The sequence below is a fragment of the Pelodiscus sinensis genome, chromosome 8 (assembly GCF_049634645.1).
Source record: "Pelodiscus sinensis isolate JC-2024 chromosome 8, ASM4963464v1, whole genome shotgun sequence".
Classification (NCBI taxonomy): Eukaryota; Metazoa; Chordata; order Testudines; family Trionychidae; genus Pelodiscus; species Pelodiscus sinensis.
The window spans coordinates 58,872,366-58,889,370 of NC_134718.1; the positions used below are offsets into that span (position 1 = coordinate 58,872,366).

General features: G+C 41.5%; 1 protein-coding gene across 3 annotated transcripts in view; it reads right to left on the bottom strand.

The window, feature by feature from the left end:
* GRK5 (G protein-coupled receptor kinase 5) overlaps nt 1–17,005 on the bottom strand; it is a 264,271-nt gene that overhangs the window by 70,177 nt on the left and 177,089 nt on the right. For all 3 annotated transcript variants that reach the window (XM_075935366.1, XM_075935365.1, XM_075935364.1), the window contains exon 4: nt 13,994–14,071. In XM_075935366.1, the coding sequence (XP_075791481.1) occupies nt 13,994–14,071 (78 nt within the window). The remainder of the gene's footprint in view (nt 1–13,993; nt 14,072–17,005) is intronic.

Sequence of the window (17,005 nt, forward strand, 5' to 3'; positions counted from 1 at the left end):
CTTCTGCTGTAGGCAGATCTGTTGGCCTGACCTCAGCGCAAATCCCAGACTCAAATACCATTAGGGAAGTCTGGATTTTAGAATTCCAGCTTGTTCATCTGGCCCTCCTACATATCATAAAACAGTCTAACCCAAATCACAGATCTGAAGGCTGTGACACTCATGGAAACTTCAGACCTGACCTATCTTTAGTTCAACGGAACATATGTTTCTGGTTAAAAAAAGTGCAGATAACTGTTGTCAACAATTGTTTTTCCTTTTGACTGGCTCAGATTGCTGTTCTCATACAAAGACTTGGCAGCAGGAGTGACAAGACAATATGAGAAAGTCTCTTTACACAAGCTTTCCTATATAGCTGAACATGCTCAATAGATTTGGATAAACACCCAGATGCTCAGCTGCTTGTTGGAATTTTTCTACCTTTTGATGTTCTCTCATCACTGGTGAGCAGTCTAAACATTAGCAAGCAATCTTATGTTGCAATGGTCATAGTTTGGCTTGCTCTGGTAAACCAAATGTCATTTGTTCCATTAAAAAAAAAGCCTTTATATCTATAAACACTCGTTTACAACCTCACCATTATTTAATGGCTTTCTAGTGGGAACACAGATGGACATCTTCCCAAATTAGCTCACTCCAGATATAGGACCTGATTCTGCAACTTTTAATGTGATTATCTTTTCCCTATCAAGCAGCATCACTACAGTCACTGGAGCCACTTGCACTGAATAAGGTTCATTCATGTGCATAAGAGGCCTGATCCAGCTTTGACTGAAGTCATAGGGTTTTCTTGCTACCAGCTGTAATGGGAGTTGGATTGGGCACAAATTTTGCAGGCTCTGGCCCTCTTTTACTAATGAGTGTCACTATATAGTAGATGAAAATCCAGAAAGAGAGGGAGAGAGAAAGCACACACATGAAATGAAAACAGGCCACTAGCTATTTGAAGGTATTAACAACAACTTAGAAATGAGCAAAATTCATATAAAAAAGGATGCTGGGTGCCACTTTTATTAAAAGATTAGAAACCCCCACATGAGAGCAGAACATAAAGTCACACGGCCACCCACCCCATTTTTAAGAAGGGAGTTCCCCCGGTCAAGGAACAAGTAAACGCTAGCTAGGTAACATACAGTAAATGCCATCAGAAGAAAATGGAGAAGGAAGATGTTTAGTATTCAGGATGACATGCTGTTTACAGTGGCATATTCTGCTCTTCCTCAGTTTTGTCTGTTGGACAAACAACAGCTGTGTTAGGATATTTAAATTATGATGCGAGGATTTTGATTTGGGTCCAGGCTTTAGCCTGATTAAATGATATTAAGTTAATTTACAAGCAGAGGCTTGGCATGCAGGTCAAGTGCTTTTTGCATGTGTAGTTTCCTTCTTTTTAAAATTAATTTAAGGTTGAGCGCTTTGAGAGCCAACTTTCCATGGCATGAATAAGCTGGTTATATTTTAAACACACCTGCCATCAAAGGAATTTTTGAAAGCTCATATTTTTTAAAAAGAGAGTTTTCTCCAGTGAGGTTTTAATGCATTTAAATATATTTTCTGTATTTATTTCTTCTGAGACAAAAACAGCATCTTAAGATGCTGCTGTGATTTTTGGATCTGTGTTAAAACAAAACACTCTAACATTATTAGCAAAATGATTTTCCCACTTGAATTTTACCAGATAAGAGCAAAACTCTCATGGCTCACATTATAAATTTTCCAAGCCCATTCATAAAAGCTATTTGGTTGATGTAGTTTCTAGATGGAGAAATCTGGAGGCAAGCATTATGTTTAACCTCACTTTAACAGTCACTCCTAGGAGAGATACTGAGGGCAGGTACCAGCATAAACAGGCTAAGTCTAATCTGCATGATCCCTGTGTGAGCCTTTGTCTCTGTCTACTGGCTGCGCTATGTATAAGAGTATATCAGTCTGCAACTGCTTTTAAGCTGCTATGGATACTCCTTTAACCCAAAGGCTGTGTCTAGACTGGCAAGTTTTGCTTTTGCGGAAATACTTGCCAGCTGTCTACACTGGCCGCTTGAATTTCCGCAAGAACACTGATGATCTCATGTAAGAAATCAGTGCTTCTTGCAGAAATACTATGCTGCTCCTGTTCGGGCAAAAGTCCTTTTGCACAAAAGCTTTTGCTCAAAAGGGCCAGTGTAGATAGCTCAGATTTGTTTTGCGCAAAAAAGCCCCGATCACCAAAATGGCGATCGGGGCTTTTTTGTGCAAAAGTGCGTCTAGATTGGCACGGATGCTTTTCCGCAAAAAGTGCTTTTGCAGAAAAGCGTCCATGCCAATCTAGACGCTCTTTTCCGCAAATGCTTTTAACGGAAAACTTTTCCATTAAAAGCATTTGCGGAAAATCATGCTAGTCTAGACGTAGCCAAGAAGTAGGAACCATTCTCCACCCTGCATGCTTGTAGATCTAGAGACTCTAGGTTCCAGTCTCATAGGGCATGTCTACACAGCAGGGCTAAAGCCAAAATAAGCTATGCAACTTGAGGTACGTCAATTCTGTAGCTTAAGTTGAAATAGCTGTTGGCTTTTTGTGCTGTCTCCACAGCAGGAAATATGAGTTAGAGCACTCTTCCTCCAGCTCGACATCATTTCAACATTATGTTGAAATAACTTTGTAGTGTAGACGTGGGGCTATGTTATTTCAGAATAACATCAGTTATGCCAAAATAACCCTACCTGCTGTGTAGACATACCCATAGAGTACTGCACCAGCAATGTTATTTTAAGTAGTGGCCCATATGGAGATTTGAACTGCTGTTGACTTCTGATGTTAAGAACAAGCTTCCCTGGTTAGTGTGTGACTCATATACACCAGTGTAGGTTATGGTTTTATGCAAGCATGGTGAGAAACTTGCTTTATTAGCTAAGAGGGCAGCCTGCCCATGCTGTTCCTAAGCCATTATCCTATAGTTATAATTGGCCAAACTGCAGCTCAGGTAGAGAGTAACTCTAGTTTGCCTATTTATATGACAGCAATGGGCTAAAACTGTAACCATTTGCCTGAGTTTCTACCTCGCACCCAAACCCTGAACTACCACTCTGGATAAAATTGGATCCAACTCACAACAAAAACCCCAGATTTGTTTGTTAAAAAACCCAAACCCAGCTGACAAGGATCTGCAATTGTAAAACCACTCCTGGTTTTTCCAATTCCCTCTATAGTCCCACAGCAGAGGAAGATAATCTTTACTTCCCTCCTGAAAATCATTCTGCAGGTGTTACGCGGATGACGTTGTTCCTCTCACTGAGTCCTACATACTGGACAAAGTTTATAAAGTTGGTGAGAGTCCTCTGGGGCCTGTGACTGAAGAAGCCAATTATTATTAAAAGTAATAATAGCATCCTGTTTGGCAGGGGAACCTGAGAAATGAGGGAGCTTCACGTTGTGCCCTCAAAGCGTAAGTGCTTCTCTGCTTACAGTTTGCTCATTTCTTATGGCATTGCATCAGGAGAGAGAAGGAAACATTACTGCAGCAGAGATTAGTTCAGGTAAATGTGTATCCAGATATTAGGGATAAAACTCAGCTTTACAAATTGTTGTTGGTTAAGAGTCCAACACATTCAGATTTAATGCTGACATCTTCAGAGAGCAACACCATCTCACTTCTCAGATACACCTGGCTAGAACAGCGTCTCCATGATGTAAGGCCTGTCCAGATCGAATGACTCACCTGTTCACCAGTTGTATACATTGTGCAGACATGATTTGGTCGACATAAGTTTCTATTTTTCAAAGGAGCAAGCCGGAGTAATTCTGTCAGATGAATGGCCAAGTCATTTCAGTGATTTTTCTGACCATACACGACAAACTGTTGAGAAGTGTCTGCTTAGCAATAAAGATACCAATCGGAGACTTTAACCCCACTACAAACAACAAATCAATCAACACTGAAAATGCAAGCAGTACTTTTATTGTACCAGGCCCAACCTTACAGCCACATGACAAAGTGTTCTACAACATAGCACTACGTAAGGCAAATGAGTGCAGAGTGCCCAGAGATTTATTCTTGGGCAGTAGAATACCACAGACTCCATATTGTTTTCAATAGAATAGCCAATCAGTGTGGGGTCATTACAAGGACCAGCTGTCCTAAGTGTTTAGTTAGCTAAAGTACATATTATAAACAGTAGGCAAGGCATTAGGGAACGGAGTTTCAACACACTGTGGGAAAATGTCGTTTACTCTGAGACCTCAGCAAAGGAACTCCTCAAATCAGTTGTATGATTTTTTTTTTAAGATTCCACTAACATGCTGTACTACAGTTTGTCCCTTGTAATTGGAAGAATGCTTATTAATGATAAAGCCTGATTATAAAGCACTCATTTGAGTACCAAGGTCACCAGACTGCTGTTCAGAACCTTCATCAAAAAGGGGGACATCCATATGAAACTACAGAAAACACACTACAAAGTTTACTTCCCAACTTCTTTAGCACCGAGACACTGAGATCACCAGAGACTTTGAGTATGCTGTCTCTGTAACAATTGCATATTGATTTCTATGGAGACTGGATTACAGTTACTTAGAAAGGGGAGGCTTAAGTAACATGCTCACCACTGCACAGCCACTATATAGCAGTAAAGTCAATAAAAGACAGATTGGCAAATTCATTGAATCAGAGGGTGAAATCTTGGCCCTACTGAAGTCAGTGACCAAACTTTCCTTAGCTTCATTTGAGTCTTAGAACCCTGCTGCATGTGGCATACCCCTTCTGTGTCAGAAATCTCTGCTTTGTCAGTAATCTGAGTAGGGGACTCGTGTGCAGCCTCAGAATAGTTCCACAATCACCACCGCACCTATAGCCATTCCCCTTCATACGACTCCCATCTCCATCTCCATATGCATCTGGTATGTTTTGTCTAAATGCAACCCCCATAGGTGGAACTGAACCTGGGACTTCTGGAGGTTAGTACATGAGCCTCTACGCCTTGAGCTAAAAGCCAGCTGACTCGCAGCTAAAGCTGTAGAGGAAACTCATTCTCTCTCTCTGTAGGTGGTCTAAGTGCCACTACATGGGACAGTGAACTACACCCAGAAGGTGTGTGGGTTACACAAACACTGCACAGAGCACCCGGTGTCCAGTGAAAGAGCAGGTACTGTACTATATAGTGCTGCTGCCTTGTTACCATTGAGATGTGTAACTGGAAAGAGAAAGACCAGCTGGGTATATGACCAACTAGCTGGATTTGCTTGAGAATGCAGCATTTCAAAAAGCAATCCCAGCAGGTTCATCTCAGAATTCTAAGCCTCTGCCTCACACTAAGCTTTCTAGATTGTTTTTATCAGCATTTTAATTTCGTCTTTCTGAGCATCATTTCCTGTGATTTTCAACTTTGGTTCATGGCTGCTCCAAAAAGTAACAAGAGCACGTATCCTCCAAGGCATTTAATTAAATGGACAGAGAGCAAGAGGATTCAGAACTATAGTGCAGTTCTCAGTAGGACGTGACCTGCCCTTCCACAAATGGGATATAGCCTTCTCATGGGAGTTGGAAGGCAGCCATGATCAGAGATGACGATTATTTCTGAAGGATGAGTGCCTTGATTTTGCATGTATGTCACGAGCGGGGACAAGAAGGGAGAAGAAATCTCAAGAAGAGGATAGCAGATGTGTCTGATCACAGAAAACAAAATCCTCAATTGCAGGATTGAAATGACGAAGTACAACAAGAAGTTTCGTGTATGATAATGCATGATTGAGACAAGCTGTGGGAGCACTGGACTCAAGTGAGGGAAGTTTGTCCAGCAGAAGAGGCTAACACACATCTGTAATTTCCTCCTGTCCGCATTGAAAAGAAGTTGATATCACTAAAAGAGCCGAATGTGAATGCGCAGCATTCCTTAGCTGGCATCCAAATGCAAGGCCACACACTGCGGATCCGCCAATTTCCCTTTCACAGAAGCCCTCCCTTCCTTATCCTATAATTGTTTGTAAAAACAAAGGGCACATTTTTTAAACCAAATACCCACCGCTCTCCCTACACTGGAAGATGAGGATTTAAACCCTTGTCCTATTCACCTCCTGAAGAAAAGGGGAAAAATGGCAAACATGGCCTTTATTCAGTGCATTTCCTGAAGGAAAGGTGAATGAATAGGGATCCAGATAAGAAAAGACTGCTGTTACTGTTTGGTGGATTCTGTAAAGTATATTAAAGGGAATAACAATGCACATTAGCCATCCCATTCAGTAACATTTTTAGTACCCAGCGGAGTCCAAATATAAATTGTAATGGCATATGGAAAATGCCTTAAGAGCCATTTCAAATCAATTTGCTTTTATATAGCATCTTTCGAAGTATCTCAAGACACTTTGCAGCGAGAGAGAGAGAAAATAATGAGCTAATGATTTAGTAGAGTTGGGTACTGTGGTTCTCACGCACACAGCAAGGCAAAAATGATGCAGAGATGGAATTCAAAGCTCCAATTTAAAAGCAGTACTAATGTAAATACACCTTTTGCCTGCAATTACATGATGGGGAGGGGAAGTCAGGTACAATAGGAGGCCAGGCAATGAAGTAGGGCTTCTTTTGGGTTTAATAATCTCTGTTCTATGACTACTCTTGGGGACTTTCTAGTTACAAATAAGACAGAACCTAAACTTCCAAAATTCCCATTATATCAGTGAGTTTATAAAAAGCCCAAACACAACCTGCCAGTGAAAGCAGGAAAATAATTATTGTGAAAATTTACATGAACATTTTTATCAACCCATGTAACAGCCTCAGAAATTTGCTTTCCATGTAGGTTTCCAGGAGGCTTCAGCCAGCAGCCTGTCAGCTGCATCTCTCTCTCGCAGCTAGTGAGATCAAACAGAAAGGTTCTGGCATAAATCCAGTTCGAATTGCCTGTTCTACAAAGCCAAAACTTATAATGGAAATATAATTTTTTATAATGGAGTTTGCCTATCTCCTATAACTGGAAGGGACCTTGAAAGGTCATCAAGTCCACTCCTCTGCCTTCACAGCAGGATCAAGTACCATTCCTGACAAATTTTTGCCCTAAATGGTCTCTGAAAGGATTGAACTCACAACCCTGGGCTTAGCAGGCCAATGCTCACACTGCTGAGCTATCCCTCCCCCACAAAGTTTTGGCAAAACTTTCAGTAGAAAGGCTTCTGAGGTCCAGGATGGACGTTCTGGTCAAAATCTGAAAGAGTGATGCTGATTTTGTCATGGTTATTTGAGACATTACCCTTCCCCACAACACCTGATTGGAGGTGCTGAACTAGCATAACCTAGATTTAATTAGCAGGGAACTAGTGCTGAATATTTTCAACAGAGGGTCTTTTGCTCTGGTATTCAGTTCCCTTACTTATCTGAGGACACAGTGCAGGGCCCATCTCATTTCAGGCTACCATATGTGGGAGTCACATGAGGATTCTGAGGCAGGGAGGCAGCATTCCCTGTAAGCTGGGCACTTGTGTGGCCTCTGAGGAGAGATTCCAATGCCACCCAGCTGATTAGCAGAGAGCCCACAGTTGGGTTTTTTATTTGCTTCTGGTGGTGCACATTCACACGTGCCTTGATGCACATAAAATGTATTCTGCACGTGGATGGATAAGATTAGACGGAACATTACAGTGAGGAACGGTCTACTTATTTTGAGGAAATGCTTTCTTCTTGTTTCTATGACATGTGCAACTGAGTGTATTTTAGTGATGATATACTTGTACCTCTATCTTTGTTCCTTAGTCTGAACTCACTTAATCCGATGCATATTTTCTTGATAAATTTGTTTTAATTTGATTATATACCAGCTCGGTGCTGTGTTTGAAGGGAAGGGTGCATCTACCCCAGTTTAGTTCATAAGATGTAATGTGCTTTTGTCTCCTTAAAGGAGCACAACCCTTATTATAACACTGAGTGGCCATGCTCAGGGCTGGACACTCAGGGCACATGGTTTTAGGAAAATTTGGAACTGGGATCAAGCTGGCCGGTGGAGGACAGAGTGAAGCTGTAAAGAGGCTGCTAGGATTAGAGCTTCTGAACCATGGCTGGCTAGCGCAGACATTCAGGGCATGATGGGGATGCTTACATGCAATGTTCCCTCTACTCTTTTCTATGTGTGGAATAAAATGTCATGTGCACCAAGGCACGTGTGAAATGTACACCAACACGTAGAAGCAAAAAACGTAACTGTGGGTATTCTGCTAATCAGCTGGGCAGCATCTGAATCTCTTCTGAGCAGCTGCACAAGTGCACAGCTTACAGGGAACACTGCTTACAAGCTGGCTCTGAGCATCCCATGATATAATAATGATCATTTTCATAGATTGCATCCTAATGGGCATGGCACAGCTATAACAATACTACAAACAACTGGGAATCTAAATAATAATTAATAGCTCAAATATAGAATCAGCATTTTAGTTTGCTTCTGATCTGGAATTCAGACAGCAACAAGAACAAATTTATTCTGGTTTTATATATGAACCATCATTGCAAGAAATAATTCAAGAACATCTACAATTTTCTTCCATCAATCAAGCTTTATGTCAAACTATTTTTATACCAAGACAGTGAGGTTCTTTGAAGTACAGACATAAACCTGCTGAAGAGAAATGTTCATCTGAAAGCAGAAGGTGTTTAAATCTGAGATTACTTGTCTATTTTAACGGGCGGGTAATTAAATAGGAATGCAAACCCCCTAATGAAAAAGAGCTCTTCTTTGCTGGCATGAATGGTACCATATCAGGGCATCTGCTTTCTCTGGACGTAGGCTATGTCTACATTGTCTTGAACTTCAGACGATGGGGGTGTAAATAGAAGTGTACACTCCCCCACTGTAACTCTGACATATAAACACTACAGAAGTGAACACAAAAAAGATCCTAGTTTGCATGAATTAACTATTGTTTGTGGGGCAACATAGACAAACCTTTTTATGTTCCTTGAGAAAGGAGGAGATTGGGATTAGTAAATCTAGTAGACAATCTGCAGAGGAGGAACAACTCCTCTAGCCTCTGGGAAATATTTTCTCTTCTATATCGAGTTCCGTTGATGTTATCACCAGAAAGAAACAAAAATATCACAGTAAATTTCTTCTAGTAATAACAAAGTGAACAGCTGAGGCTAGGGAAGGTAATAATCTCCCACCTCTGGGGTCCTAGAATTAAGTTACCAAGGATATAATATTACTTTGCATTTCTATAATCCCTTCTATCTAACAGTCTTAAAGGAATGAAGTCACCTCACAACATGATCAGGTGGGTATGTCTACATGACAGTCAGAGGTGAGGACATAGCCCGATCACAGTGAGCTCAGTCAGGGTATGTCTAGACTACATCCCTCTGGTGACAGAGGGATGTAAATTAGACGTACCAACATTGCAAATGAAGCGGGGATTTAAATCTCCCGCGCGTCATTTGAATAAAAATGGCCACCGCGTTTTGCCAAGTCATCAGTCAGCAAAAAGCGGCTGTCAAGACGGGAATCGGACGACAAAGAAAGCATTTGTCGGCTGATCCTGTAAACCTCGTTTTACAGGGCATAAGGGATCAGCCGACAAAGGCTTTCTTTGTCGCCTGACCCCCGTCTTGACAGCCGCTTTTTGCCGACAAACCGCTGACTCTGGCAACAGAGGGATGTAGTCTAGACATACCCTCAGAGGTATCTCAAATGACAATAGCAGTGAAGCCAGAGCAGAAGAGGCAGTAATGTGGATCGCACACATCTGCTAAGGACCCTGGATGTACATTCAAACAGCCAGCCAATGTTGCTGCAGCTTCACTGCTATTGTAATTCGAACTAGATCAAATCTAGCTGGAGCATGTCTACAAGTGCTGCAGTCATAACTGCAGTGGATTGCAATGGAAACACACCTTAGAGACGGCAGTGGTGCTGTTGTTCAGCAGAGAGGTGGATTGTCAGAGATGGGTTGGGAAACTGCACAGTTCCTAGTTGTGCTTAACTCAAGCCAGTGAGCATGGGCCTTCTCTGGCTTTGATTAAATGCTAAAATGTCACATTCCCAACGCTCACTTCTCCATTGCAGAGAAAAACAAAACAGGTGATTCTCAAGCAAGAGGCACATGATGGCCTTTAAATATACAACCCTCATCACTCTGCAACAGAACCTTTAACCTAAACTACCACCTTGGGAAAATAAAACTTAGGGTCCATAATGAATGGGTAGCAGCATTTCATACCGGCAACATCTCTTTCTTATATTCATAAGACTAATCCGGCTCAGTAAATGAAACTAGGTTGCAAACAACTCCTCGAAGCCACGTCTCCACTTGCTGTGGCGGAGATTGATCTTCTGGCATTCAATATAGTGGGTCTAGTAAAGACATGCTAAATCGAATTCTGAGGGTGCCCCAGGTTGGCGCCAGTACTCCTCACAGTCGTGAGCGGTAAGGAAAGCTGACGGGAGTGTTTGCTTCCATCAACCTCCCACTGTGAAGACAGAATCAAACTCAGCTTAAGGTATGTTGACTCCACCCAAGTTATTTATGTAGCTGGAGTCATGTATCTTAAGTCGATATTCTGGGTCTAGTATAGACCTAGCCTGAGAGATCTTAAGTACACAAACGTTATCGTAGGAAAATCACTGACAGGAGAAAAGGTGACCTGTCCTGCCTCTCCACCTTCAAAACTTACTGCATCATTTAAATGTTTTAAAAAGCATTTACTACAAAATGTAATACGTTATCATAGAATCATAGAATCATAGAACTGGAAGAGACCTCAGAAGTTCATCAAGTCCAGCCCCCTGCTCTAGGCAGGACCAATTCCAACTAAATCAACCCGGCCAGGGCTTTGTCAAGCCGAGACTTAAACACCTCTAGGGATGGAGACTCCACTACTTCCCTAGGTAACCCATTCCAGTGCTTCACCACCCTCCTAGTGAAATAGTTTTTCCTAATATCCAACCTGGACCTCTCCCACCACAACTTGAGACCATTGCTCCTTGTTCTGCCATCCGTCACTACTGAGAACAGCCTCTCTCCATCCTCTTTGGAACCTTCCTTCAGGAAGTTGAAGGCTGCTATCAAATCCCCCCTCACTCTTTGCTTCTGCAGACTAAACAGACCCATGTCCCTGAGCCTCTCCTCATAAGTCATATGCTCCAGCCCCCTAATCATTTTGGTGCCCTCCGCTGGACCCTCTCCAATGCGTCCACATCCTTTTTGTAGTGGAGGGCCCAGAACTGGACACAATACTCCAGATGCAGCCTCACCAAAGCCGAATAAAGGGGAATAATGACATCTCTGGATCTGCTGGCAATGCTCCTCTTAATGCAACCTAATATGCCATTAGCCTTCTTGGCTACAAGGGCACACTGTTGACTCATATCTAGCTTCTCATCCACTGTAACCCCCAGGTCCTTTCCTGCAGAACTACTACTTAACCGGTTGGTCCCCAGCTTGTAACTATGCTTGGGATTCTTCCGTCCCAAGTGCACGACTCTACATTTGTCCTTGTTGAACCTCATCAGATTTCTTGTGGCCCAATCCTCCAATTTGTCTAAGTTATTCTGTACCCTATCTCTACCCTTAAGCGTATCTGCCTCTCCCCCCAGCTTAGTGTCATCCACAAACTTGCTGAGGGTGCAATCCATCCCCTCATCCAGATCATTAATAAAGATATTGAACAAAACCGGTCCTAGAACCGAACCTTGGGGCACTCCACTAGAAACCGACTGCCATCCTGACATCGAACCATTGATCACTACCTACTGGGCCCGGCCTTCTAGCCATCTTTCTATCCATCATACCGTCCATTTATCCCATCCACAATCCCTTAACTTGCTGGCAAGAATATTGTGGGGGACCATATCAAAAGCCTTGCTAAAGTCAAGGTATATAACATCCACTGACTGCTCCATGTCCACCGAGCCAGTTACCTCATCATAGAAGCTAATCAGATTGGTCAGGCATGACTTGCACTTTGTGAATCCATGCTGACTATTCCTAATCACTTTCCTCTCATCCAAGTGCCTCAATATGGATTCCTTAAGGATCCCTTTCATGATTTTTCCAGGAACCGAGGTAAGACTGACCGGCCTATAGTTCCCTGGATCATCCTTCTTCCCTTTTTTGAAGATGGGCACTACATTTGCCTTTTGCCAGTCATCCGGGATTTCTCCTGATCGCCACGACTTTTCAAAGATAATAGCCAAAGGCTCCATCCGAGGGTTAAACAAATTCCTCTTGTAAAAACATCTCAGCAGTAGTTGTGGGAGTCAGTTACTCCTAGGAAGCTTTAAGCAGCTTAAAACCAATGATAATTCATGTATTTGAAGCTCAGCATTTGTTGCTTTCTGGTATAGACTTCTGCAGAAGGTTAAATGTGGTCAGCAAATGAACAAAAGAAACAAAAAGAAAAAAGAAAAAAGAACTAGTCCCAGCTGCAGCCTGCCCAAAATTCTTACAGCAGCCTCGTGGTCCAGTTCATAATGCCACCCAGTGGACACAATATTCACATGAGCTTTCCTCCATGAATACTGAAGATTTAACAGCAAGGACTTGATAGGGAGAAAAGAACAGGATTTCTGAGTCCAAACCTATCCTCAAGAAAGCAGCTGAGCGTTCCATGTCGTATGAGACACTCAGCTCCATCAAGCATTTACAAGGTTACAGATACAACATTAAGGAGTCTAATTCACTAATCTATATACAGCAACTGCCACTAAAAAGCCACCAGTCACTAACACTTACTACATAATCCTGTCTGGGATGCCACTGTTTTCCCCTTTGCTTAGGATAGGAAATAACTATGAAATCTGTTGGCACATGCTGGCTTTTTAAGGTTGGCCACTATGTGAAGATTTCATACTGCATATGTGTGTCTTCTACATCAGAGGTAGGCAAAATAGAGCACATGGGATGAATCTGGCCTGCCCAGCATTTCTATTGTATCCGCTCAGCTAATTAGCAGAGTCTGCTCCTCCTCCCTCCCTCCCTCCCCGCTACCCCCCGACCTTGTTCCATCCTGCAGCCAAGTTGCTTGCAAGACCCTCTTACTAGCTATATTGGAGTGGAGGGACAGAGGGGGAACACTGAAGTCAAGGGTTGCCAGATGATTGAAACAAAAATAACGAACCCCCCCCCCCCCCAAAAAAAACAGCAGGCAAAAAAAAAAGGGGGAGAGAGACCAAAGTTGTTGAGCAAACATCTCAGGTGTCCGGTATTCTCTGAATTTTTTTACTGGACAGGAGGTGAAAATATTGGACTGGACACCTGGCAACCCTATGTCCCCGTGCCCCTGTATCCCATCTCTGCGGAGCAGGGGCCAGGGAGATGGACACACACAACAGAGCTGCTCCTTTTCCGAAGTATGGTGAATGAATGAGATGAGTACATGTCTTAAGAGGCAATACACTGTTTCTAAGATTTCTCCAGCAACCATCTCTCTCTCTTTCACCCCCACTCCCCATGTATCCCATCTCTGCAGTGCGGGGGAGGGAAGGAGACAACAGAGCAGGTCAGCTTTCCCTGCCTTAAAGAGACACTGCATGGCATCTCTCAGAAACTTATCCTGTGGTAGATAGTACACACATTCTGTCACCTACCCATACCCATATTTGCCCAGTCTCTCTGCCACATGCACACACAATTTTTCCCAACGTCTCTTTCTCTCACACAGAGTCTCTCTCTCTTTCTCTCTCTCTCGTCACTGGCCCTGCTCCTTCCGCCTGAAGCCCCATCTGTTCTAGAGGCTCAGAGATGGCCCCTGATGATTTACCAAAATTCATGGAGTGCCCCCCCCCCCCGCAAAAATGATTACTCACCCCTGTTCTACATGAAGGGGAGAGACCAGAGAAATGCTATTATGCATCAATGGATACATAAGGCTCCTAAAAACTTCATAATTTGTCAAAGTGAATTTTCAGACTGAAATGTGAATCCATTTATACCTTGCTGTGTACTTAACAGATTAAGTTTTGTTCCCTAGAGGATATTACCACTGCGTACCAGAGGAGTACCCAGCATTTCTTCTGTGATATCATTTTGGCAGACTCTTACCTCAGGGGTGAGGTATTTCATCATGATTTCCTTCCCTTTCTCTCCCAGTTTTTCATCTGGAGCAATTTCATACTCTGCCTGGAACAGAAATAAAGACACCATCAACGTGTGTGCTCATACTTTGTCATTTATAACTTCATTTTGAAGATCACCTTAATTGAGCATTCCACTTGAATAATTTGGAAGACAAACATAATCTTCTGATGGAGGTAAACCTGTACAGTCAATCTAATTGAAAAGCAAAACATTGGTGTCAAGATGTTTTGACCAAGACCAAAACCACTCTTAGCTCAAATCAGCCCTCTTTTACTAGGCCACAGAGGAATAGATTTCATTGATGTATACTTTATAGATTTGCCAAGACCCAATGTTTTGAAAATGTTTCTGATAATTAAGAATACCTCTCAGGGAGCTTTACTTGTTTCCTCTCCCTTAGATGTAGGGAGTGGAAATTATTTTTTTACAAACTATAAAGGAGGATTATTTGTTTTGTTAATCTCTGTCACAGCAAAAACATCTTTACTTACACATGAGGAAAGCTCTCAGCAGGCAGGGTTTTTGGAAGCGTGGACCCTCCTGTGGATTTTAATTTTTTCTCTCAGTTTAACACCCATTTCTCAACTTCTTCCCCCTCTGCAGAGATTTTGTCAAACACTTTTAGTGCTTTTTGAGGCAACCTTTTGAAAAAGGAAGAGCTCAAAAACCTGGGATATTTCAGAGCTTATAAAAATAAAAGGGACTAAGTGTAGATAGAGAGATGTTCATACATACTGGAATCTTATTAGATTTCTAGTGAGCATTACAAGAGAGAGCATACTCATTGTCAGCATTTTTAAAATATTATTCGGGTGATTCTACACATTGTGCCAGCACTAATTTATGGTAAATTTTAGGATTATGTTATTAGGACACAAACTATGACTTTTGAATCACTGAGACATTCATCATTTTACTTAATATTTTTCAGCAATGCAAGTCATTAAAAGGCAAGGAAAAAACACTTATAGCCTGCAACCCTAAGTGAGATAACTAAATGATAATGACATATTCTTAGAGACATTCTAATTTATCACTGCCTGGGGTACAAGATTTCAGTTTTATGAGCAAAAGGACTTTCCAGAACAAAAAGTCAATCCAACATTTTTTTATGAATGCTCATATTAAAAATAGGATCCTAGACCCACTTGCCAAACCAATTAAATAAGTTAGTCCAATGCAAGCTGTCTGAGATAATAAACGAGGAGGAAGTAAAAGACAACATATGGTAAGTCAGTATGAATTGGCGCTTGGAGGAATGAGCTTTCAAACTGTTGCCTACTTTAGGGCCTATACATTGTTTGATACAATACTACACGAGAAGGAAGGCTGTAATTAATACTCTAGCTAAACAGATCAATGAACAACATGAAAACCACAAAAGTAATAATAATGCTATTATCCATATATCCAGCCAATGCTGATTGAGCCACTCTAGTTTAAGCTTAGGGTTGCGTATTTATATAGCAGGTTGTTCAAAGATCAGATTTAGTTTGGTAAATGACAATGACCACAAATAAAAGAAAACAGTACTACTGATGAAAAACACACTGATGGTTCAAATCTACAAGTACAGTACTTCCTTCTTAGTAACCATGCTGGGGATGAACCGATTATGTTCTCATAAAACTTAATACAAGGGTTTAAAAAAATCCTTCATTCAATTTCCTGTCCATTTAGATGGTATCTGACTACAGGTCATTTTAGCTCTTGAAAGCATGAACACTCCAGAGTGTTTATAGCATCTTAAGAGCATTTTTTTTCTCCTAGTATCTGTGCTGAAGGATAAAACAAACAACCAAAAACATTTTAAAAGGTCAGAGAAGTTGCATTTTATCTTGACACTCACAGTTTATGATAACTTCAAAGACAGGCTAGGGAATTTTTAATGTAAAGATTTAAATATAAAATATCTTTTAAGAAGAGAAAATATTTGTATTTAAATTTAACTGTCTGTGCAGAAGACTGCCAAACATAAAGCCAGAATTTATTGATAATGTCTCAATGGGGAAGGATTTGGGAACATAATTTAGCTCTCAGTTCAGCACAACTCATATCATCTAATAATTATCATTCATTGTTCCCTCGGCAGCTTTGGGATGTTGAATATTTTGCCATATGAGAGATTTAGCAAATGGATCCTTTAAATGATTTTAGTGGAACTGCTTTCATATCAAATGTCGGTCACATAGTTCATATAGTCTGAGTACTATGGTATTTGTTTAATAAAAAATAGAGATCGGGAATTCAGATAGTATCTTAGTATATGCATCCTATATTTTGATTGGCTGGCAAGTAAAACAGCTCTCTACTGGATGTAATTAGACTTGGGTGGATGTGTTGTTGTCTTGTTTTCAGGCTTAAACAGAGATGTTATTAATTTCAGGTTGAAGAAGCCTGAGTTTCTGAAACAGATCACAAACTCGGATCCCTGTGACATATATTTTCAATTTCTTTTAAGATGTTAGTGTTTGTCCCCAGCCATGGATTGATGGCAGCATGTACTATGTGATTCCTATCAATTCACAATGCCTCATGATCAGCTCCGCATTGACTAATTTGTCATTGCTTGGGGTATAAGATTTCAGTTTTATGATCAAAAGGACTTTCCAGAACAAAAAGTCAATCCAACATTCAAGTTACAGCGGGGGAGGTCTAGGTTGGATATTAGGAAAAACTATTTCCTAAGGAGGGTGGTGAAGTACTGGAATGTGTTACCTTGGGAGGTGGTGGAATCTCCATCCCTAGAGATTTTTAAGTCTCGGCTTCACAAAGCCTTGGCTGGCATGATTTAGTTGGGATTGGTCCTGCTTTGGGCAGGGGGCTAGACTTGATGACTTCCTGAGGTCTCTTCCAGCTCTATGATTCTATGGCTAAACCGGTAGTGAACGTAGTAAAAGGGATTATGTAATGTATCTGTGGGGGTGTATGTAGACCAGTGTTTCTTAAACTTTTTTAAGACCGAGGAACACCAAA